Source organism: Plasmodium gonderi (genome assembly GCF_002157705.1).
Source record: "Plasmodium gonderi DNA, contig: Chr14, whole genome shotgun sequence".
Classification (NCBI taxonomy): Eukaryota; Apicomplexa; class Aconoidasida; order Haemosporida; family Plasmodiidae; genus Plasmodium; species Plasmodium gonderi.
This window is the reverse complement of record NW_021628939.1, coordinates 1,812,238-1,821,513: the sequence shown is the minus strand read 5'-3', so window position 1 is coordinate 1,821,513 and position 9,276 is coordinate 1,812,238. Positions and strand designations below refer to the sequence as shown.

Below are 9,276 nucleotides of genomic sequence, written 5' to 3'. Positions count from 1 at the left end.
TTAAAGTGGCATGTTTTGTAAGCTATATATGTACATCTCTTGTGCATCCGGAGTCAGCATATGGAGTAATTTTCTTTTTTCCAACAGGTTACTAAATAGCTGGATATATGGCTTCATAGTATGTGCTGAATTTGCCTCTGAGATTTTATTTATGTGTTTGTTAATAACATTTTTTATATCTGGAAAATTTTTTAAAAAATTGCTAGAACAGTTTTTCAGGCATTTATTCTTAATATCAATCAGTATATATTTTGTTGTAATCTTTGATATCATAAGTTTCTTCTTTTCCTCCTCTATTTGGTTCAACGAATTGTATTGGTTTGTCTCTTGGTTCCCTTCTCCGTTCTTGTCATATTCTCCCTCTGTTTGACTAATCGCTGAACACGACCTTTCCAAAACCATATTTCCAATTTGATCATTTAACAAATAGCTTTCCTGCACAATTGCACTTTCCACATTTGAATTGTTTCTATTTTTGTATTTATGGCCATCATCAAATCGGCCTGCATACCGATCAGCATTTTCCAAATTAATACTGTGTTCATGTTCGAATGCCTCATTGACAGCAATTTCACTGTTAGACGAACTTTTTCCCTTTAGCATGATACATCCATTACGAAGCATGTCACCATGGTAAATACTGTTATGATGACCATTACTAATGTTGTTGCGATAATCCTTGCTAATATTCTCATGATAAGAGTTACTAACGTTATTATTGGTACTGCTATAATTACTGTTACTGACGTTGTTCTTGTTGTTGTTATTATTACTGTTACTAATGTTATTGCTATTAATGTTTTGCTGCTTGCTATCATTCTTCTTATTTTTATTATTACTAATCCCATTACTGTTCTTATTGCTGTTCTTGCTGCTTTTCCTATTGCTATACTTGCTATTATTTCTGATGGGTAAAGAATACTTCCTTTCAATGGCCATATGATTCGCTACGGCTCCCTGGCCATGCGTAAGGCCCTTATTATTGTTGTTCCCAAGGTTGCTAATAAACGTTTCAATATTGTGATACGGATTTACAGGCTCCTTCATTTTGTGGTTATTAAGCAAGGTGTGGCACATGTCTATTTCTCTACTTTGACTGTTGCTATCGATACTATTTTTTCCATCGTCCAAGCTGTTATTAAGAAATATGGAATTATCACTACATAGATATTTGTCACTCTCGATATTCAAATTATTTATTGTGAATTCACAATTTCCAATAAAATATGATTCCTCCTTCGTTTCAACGTCATTGAAATTCCGATTGCACTTCGTGTTCATGGAACCCCTACAACTTTGTGAATTCAAAAGTTCTTGAAAATTATTCCTATCTGAAATTTCGGCATAACTTTGCACAGTGGGGCCCGATGCACCCGACAAATTCATATCAATGGATAAGTCATTACTACTGCTACTATTATTATTGTTGCTGCTAGTGCTGTTGTCATAAGTGTTACTGTTATTATTCTTCTTGTCATTACTATCCACATTATAATCATTCGGTGTATGTTCACTATTCCTTACGCACACAGTGAATTTATTACTTGCATATTTAATCGGGACCATGGCACTGCTATTTCTTACAGAATTGTCGATATTAAAAGTAGGGTTACTGTTATTTTTGTTAGTGTCATTGATGATGTGGTTATTTCCGTTACTGTCACATGTTAAGTACACGTTGTGGATGTTCTCATAGTGGGCTGATTCATTATTTAAAAATTCTTCATTGATTGAAAATGAAACTTCTTGACAAGGAATACCTTTTTTATAGTGTTCATTCGAGTAAGAATTTTCATTTTCCTTATAAGCAACGTGTTCGCTCTTTTCTAGTTGTGCATTTAACTTGTTGTTTATTATACTTTTGTATAAATTTCTATTAATTAAATTAAAATAGGTATTACTGTTTTTTATTCTATCATTACTTAGTTGATTATTTATCAATTTGTTATACAGTTCATTATTTATTAGTTTATTATGCAATTCTGTGTTTATCAGCTTATTTCTTGTATCATGTGCTTCATCCATCTTTTCATTCTTTATTTTTTCTTTATTGTTCATAAAGTTACTATTCATATTCTGTTCACGTTTTGCATTCATATTGAGGTGTTCATATGTTTCCATTTCTTTTTGATGATTTTGTATACTATTACTTCCATTTCTATTTCCGTTTATCACTGATTCATTTCTTTTTTTATTCATCAAATTAGTAAAATGCATTTTTCTCTTATTATAGTTGGCCTCACTTGATTCATTTTTATCTGGACATTCTAAAATGAATTCATTTCCCATTAACATTTCTTCCAAATACCTATGCCTTTCAACGCTGTGCGCATCAGATCCACATTGATAGCTCAACAAGGGGTTAATGATATCTCTGACATGGTCTTCCACATCTACTTCATTTGGGGTTAATAACCCACTGTTCAAATTGGCACTGTTTGGATCATCAATCTTTTGTGGGATATCCCCTTGTACAATAAACTTTTGTGAATATCTGTTCAAGATATCAATTCCTTCTTTTCCTTGTTTTCTACATGCGTTTTCAACATTGTTCCATGGAGAAACAAACTTTGTGAATGATTGTTTCTTTCTCCTCTTCTGCTTTTTTTTGGTTGATTGGTTTTTATCACTGGGCATATTTTCCAATGCTGGAAATGGAGAATTTACAATGTTTCCAAGCGAGATATTCCCGTCATTTGCACAGTTCATCTCGTTCAATTTCGTAAACAAAGTCTCACTTGCGTCATGACTAATTCCTCTTTCCAGGGATGTGCACCTCACGTTTTGATTTCGACAAGTGATAGCTAACAACCTTGCATTTTGAAAACCGTATTTTTTGACTGAAAAATATTTATGAAGAGTTTTACAATTTGCCCTCCAATGAGATACCCACAAATTCTGTTTTCTGTCATAACTTACCCCAGTGATTTTTGGTAAATATTTCAGCTTCTCATAAAATTCCACCTTTTCCTTTTTGAACTCTCTTTGTTTAACTTTTTTTTGCATATTTATAGCCTTAGCATCATCCATAACGGTGTTAAGAGATTTATTTAAAATAATTTCCTCATTCTTATCAACAATATCAGGGAGTTTCTTTCTGATGCCATTGCTTCTTTTTTTTTGCATTCTTCTATTCGTACAATTATTCTTAGAAGAATCATTACACATATTTATTGCTTTATCATCATTTGCATTTTTATAACTACTATTAATTATGATATTATAATGAGATAATATATTTTGTATATTTCTTCCCTTTCCTCTGTCATATGTATGTTCATTGACATTACAAGTATGGTTCACTATATTATTTTTTACAGCTACGTTAGTCAAAACGGATGATGGCGCATTCATTTGTAAATTATTTTTGCACTTATTGGATTTTCCTTCACTGTTAAATGGTTTTATTATGGTATTATTTATAAAATTATCAACTGGGAAATCTCTATTATTCGTGTGACAAGTGCTTATAACAGTTCTGTTTGTACATTTAGCAACTTCACAATTTATCACTGCATTACATATTTTAAAAGTGCTCATTCTCTGTACGTTTTCTTGGCAACCAAATGGATATGTACTTCCACGCTCCCCTATCACTTTGTTATTTAAAATGGAACTTTCGTACTTATTATCATCCTCCATGTGTTCTTCATCATTTGTTTTCTTTGAATAGTTGTATAGAATATAATCGTTAGCCTGTTTTTCAACTACATTGATCTTGTCCGTTTGGGGACTTATTCTAATGAAATAGGGGGGGTTCAAGTTGCTACCCCCGTTCACACAGTTCATATTGCTAGCCGTACTCACGCTGCTGATATTGTTCATATTGCTAGCCGTACTGACGCTGCTGATATTGTTCATATTGCTAGCCGTACTGACGCTGCTGATACCGTTTATGGTGTCAAAATTGCTTGCATTCCTGAAATAGTTCCCTTTGCTTATATTTCTCCACGGGCTCACGTTGTAACTCTTCGAAAAATCCTCGTGATTATTTTCATAATTGTCGTGGGTTGAGCAACTGGATGATGCCGTGCTGAATTCTCCTTTACAGGAACTTACTTTTCCTTCAAAGTTCCCCTCGATTGTGTGCAGAAAAATATTATGATCATCATTGTTCTTGTTAATATCCCTCCCATTTCCAAGAACATGGCTGCAAACATAATTCCTTGGATTATTAATTCCGTTGAATGTGCTTGATATACATTCCTCACTTAATTTGCAGCAAGTGTCAACAGCAACCTTCCTACTGCAATTAAAGCATACAGAGCGATTATTACAAATAGTATAGTTATAATTGCTGTTAAGATTTGCATTACCACTGCTGTCAAGATTTACATCACCACTGCTGTCAAGATTTACATCACCACTACTGTTGAAATTTGCATCACCATTGCTGTTAACATTTGCATCACCATTGTTGTTAAAATTTGCATCACCATTGTTGTTAAAATTTGCATCACCATTGCTGTTAACATTTGCATCACCATTGTTGTTAAAATTTGCATCACCATTGTTGTTAGGGCTTATTCTCCTATTAACACCCTGCTCAAGCAAAATACCTGGAGTATCACTTAAGTTGACTTCACCAGCAGTAACAGAATTATTATAGGTTGATGATATGTCATTGTGTGTAATAAATACGTTATTATATATCCTTTGATTATCATAAATGGTAATATTATCTATGCTCTGTCCATTGTTCTTATCAGCATTGCTACGATCACAAGGTGCACCCAAATTATTTTCTTTTTTCTTCATTTTCCCCTCATTTGTGTTGTCAATAATTATGCCAGCGTTGTTATTATCCTTTTTATTATTATGAGCATTATTACTTCTACTATTACTGCTTCTATTACCGCTACTATTACCGCTACTATTATTGCTTCTATTACTTCCATTAGAGTCGCTGTCATGACGAAATATAACCTTTCTTAGTGAAGCATCCCCTTCATGAATTAACAATTCATCAGTAACTAAATATTCACTTCCATTATCATCCTTTAATTTATTCTCTTTATTATCAAATTCTTTATTTCTTTCTATATGTTCCACCATGGCTATGTTTAATGCGCCATTTAACGTATCGCAATCATTTGACAATACTTTGCTCCCATCTTTCCTAATGAATTCTTCTGCTTTATCAGAAATGTGATTCATAAAATCCAACTCCCCAGGTAAGCCCTTTCGTTCCTCTATTTCCTGCTGATTCCGGGGATAACAACGGTCACCCAAAGTACTGTTACTGCTGTTAACTATAATGCTAGTTTTTCTACTATCGATGAAGTGACTATTATTAATGACATTCATACGATCATTTATTTCTCTTCTATTTCCATTCTTCACGTGCATGAAGCAATGATCATGAATTTTTTTTTCTTGTAAGTTTTTAAAATGGTCAACAAAATTGTCGTGATTTGTTTTTTCCTCACCTACGATACAAAAATAATTGTTGCCAATAATTTTCTGATGAATTTTTTTTCTATTATTGTGACTCCCTTCAAGTGATACTGTTCTGCACAATGGGTATGTAGAATTTTTTTTTTTTTTTTCTTTATTTTCCATTTCACTTACTGCACTCAAATTTGATGACTCATTTTTCATAACTATGCTAATGTTGCCCATTGTTTTGTTAATCCGGTTATTTGATTTATCTACCTTTAAAAATTTTTTCTTTTCGAAAATTCCTTCTTTTTTTTTTTCCACTTCATTGATTAAGGGTCGTTCAGGCAATTTTTCTGGGAAATAAAATGTGCAAAATCCCACTTCGTCGTGCATTTCATGTGGTTTATAAAACGAGCCACATATTTCATATGTTTTACATTTTTTACAATTATTATTACTAACTGTATCAAACGTGAAACTTCCCTTAGTTTCCCATACCATCCTCAACTTAGGTATATTCTTCAAAATAGTCAATTCTTCATTTTTCACTATTTGTTCATTATTTCCGATCCTACATTTCCACAGATTATTGTTCATTTGGATATTCGAATATGTTGTAGCATCTTCTGCGCTTGCACCATGACTGCATATTAACTCTGAGTTGTCGCTACTTACATCTTTTTCCATAACCTTTTGATGACAAATCTCCTTTTTAATGTTTCCTGCTTCTTCCTTCATGGGATATTTAGTAAACATGTTCATATTGGACAGATTCGTACTTGTTAATTTTCTCAATGTCTGCATCTCTTCATTCGAATTCACTTCATGTGTCTTGCATATTTTCTCATGAACTTCTTCTTTGTAACAACTTGATCCATTATTTTCACATGAATTGCTCATTATAATATAATTATTATTCATACTAATAACTTCATTCCATTGGTTAATATTAACGTTATTTTTACCTTTACTAGCTCCATAGTGACTTACATAATTCGATTGAATAATGTTTTTTTTTTTTTTTTTGCACTCCTTAATTGTATTATTTTCCCCCCTACCATTGTTATTATTCACATGTTCTTCTCTATACACATTTCCTAAATTGAATTTGTGATTTATTTGTTCATTACACTTATTCACATGATCAATGTGAATATTATTTAAGGGGTGAGGAATTCTTCTTCTATATTCATCTACTTGTGTAATTCTGCTTGTATTATTGGCTGAATTACATGATTTCTTTGCTTTCTCATTATTACCCACTTGGTTAACAGACACGGGTTCTATATAACTGCACAACATATGATTTTCCTTTTTATCGTTTATATTAGAAATTAAATTCGGCATACCCTGATTGTTATCAGGGTTAAAGTTACGATGATTCCGATTTATGCTTTGTTTCACAATTTCATTTTCATTTTGTTCTTCATTATTAATTGTATTTCTATTTGTAAGCACACAAACACCATTTTGCATATCCAATTTAGTGGAACTTGTTATTTTCCTACTATCATCTACATTATCACAATTCAATTTATACAGATTAGATAATTTCTCTGAATTGGATACTTCAGACGATTTCAAGAAAGGAGTATCCCTATTTTTAATCTCATTATTTCCTTTTTTTTTTGCAATTTGTTTTTTTGAATCTATATACATATTCTCAGAATTGATAAAGCAATGGGAAGATGTATGCACCAAGTTGTTATTAATACAATTACGGTGGAATGGTATGACCATACAGCTGCTATTGTTAATATCTGATGCATGTTCTTCATTCGATAGGTTCAATTTATTGATTAAAAACTTTTCACAATTCTCAGTATTTAAGTAATTTTTTACGTTCTCGAAACATTCTAAAAATGATAGTTTATTCCTGTAGTTCAAGTTTCTTTCATCAAACTCTTTACTCATACTTCTTCTAATGTTAGAAACTACAGAAAATTCTTCATTTGTTGATAAGTTTTCATTAATTCCTTTATTTATTATCCTGCAGATGTTACTACTGTGTAATTCTCCCCTGTCATTCTCAGAACTGATATGTTTTCTCCTTTCCACATTGTTATTCATGAGATAATCCGCCCGACAATTATCAATATAGTAAGGAATATTTTTCTTATACTCCTCAGGGTAAATTATCCCTTTGTTAACGTTAGATATACACTGATTTAGGATATTTGAATTAAGATTTTTATTTATTTGTTTATTGAAACATTGGATAAAATGATTATTAGTTATGCTATTATAAGTTATACTATTATTAGTTATGCTATTATTAGTTATGCTATTATTAGTTATGCTATTATTAGTTATGCTATTATTAGTTATGCTATTATTAGTTATGCTATTATTAGTTATGCTATTAGTAGTTATGCTATTATTAGTTATGCTATTATTAGTTATGCTATTATTAGTTATATTGTTATTAATTATGTTGTTATTAATTATGTTATTGTTAATTATGTTGTTATTTATTATGTTATTATAAATAATATTATTCTGTAATAAACTATTCATTTCGTTATATCCACACTTTGCAGTACAATTGTCTATCTCATTATGACAATTTAAAATTGTACAAAATTTCTTCTCTAAAATTTGCCCTTTCTCACTAGGTAACACATCCATATTATGAATAATATTTTCATTAATTTTGTAATCAGCTGTTTCTACTAGGTAGTTATTATTCGATCTATTTTCATGTGTGTCAGGTCCACGGATTTGCTTAATTCTTCCATTTTTATACGTTGTTTCAATATTAGATTTGCTTTTGCAAAAATGTGAAAAATTAAATTCATCTGAAGCAACACTTTCTTTATTACAGTATGTATTTCTCATTTCAATCATTTTATTTTCCGTTCTATTGCTACCATTAAAATTTATGCCCAATGTATGATTCGATGTATTTTCCAATATTTTATTTATATTTTCATTAGGAAGATGCGTACTATAAATCTCTTCATTGCTATAATTCTTTTTAACGTTATAAAAAGAAAAATGATTATTACCCTCCTTCTCCCTCGTGCAGTAATTGTGATTGTCCTCTGCAGAAATGTTCTGGTGTTTACTTCCATTCATTGGTTCCTTGTCGGTTGAATTTTTTATAAAATTAGATATTCCACTACTGCTTACTATATTATCATTAAAATTTGTATAGTTATTATATGTTGCGATATTCATAATTCTAGCATTTTTTTTTTTATTACACTGACCAATATACATATCCTTATACATTGTACATTTTGTAAAATCTATATCAGTTTCAAATTTCTTCATATTACTGTTTTCATAGTTCACACTTTTTGGTAAATGTACATCTAGCCGTTTGTTCTGGATTCCCTGCCTTTTGTTATTCAATTGGTTATAATAAAACTCTCTAGTTGCATTATTCATATGATTCACATTCTGTGTGTTCAACTCATTTTGTGCGTTCAATTCATTTTGAACGCTTTTGTTATGTAATATATTACAAGTATTGTTATACATTTCAGCGTTTTTATCATTGCAGTTCATCTTATTATTCTTTATATTAGGTTCACTAAATATGTTATTCTCAAATGCTACATATTTCGATATATTTGCACTTTGATTCTGAGTGTTAACCAAATTTTCGTTTTCAATTGATACATGACAATCGATGTTTATATTTCCGAAACTGTACTTTGTGTTCATATTGTCTACTATTGAACATTCCAAAGAACAACATTAATACGTGTTGCTTCTTCTGATGCTGGTGGTAATAGTAGTGATGGGCATATAGCTAGCCCGATTCTATATTTGTGTATGTGTAATCACCTACCTGTATAGGCACGCATGTGAGTGTTTATGCTTCTTCTATTCTCAAATCTTGATTTCTGTTAAATGAAACTTTTAACTTTAAAAATAAAATAACAG

At 31.0% G+C, this 9,276-nt stretch overlaps 1 protein-coding gene across 1 annotated transcript; it reads right to left on the bottom strand.

Moving 5' to 3' along the window:
- PGO_143980 (transcription factor with AP2 domain(s)) lies at positions 1 to 9,054 on the bottom strand (the record flags this gene model as incomplete). Its single annotated transcript, XM_028690388.1, has 1 exon — positions 1 to 9,054. The coding sequence occupies one exon, from the start codon at positions 9,052 to 9,054 to the stop codon at positions 1 to 3; it is 9,054 nt and encodes a 3,017-aa protein (XP_028546189.1).
- Positions 9,055 to 9,276: the final 222 nt, after the last annotated feature.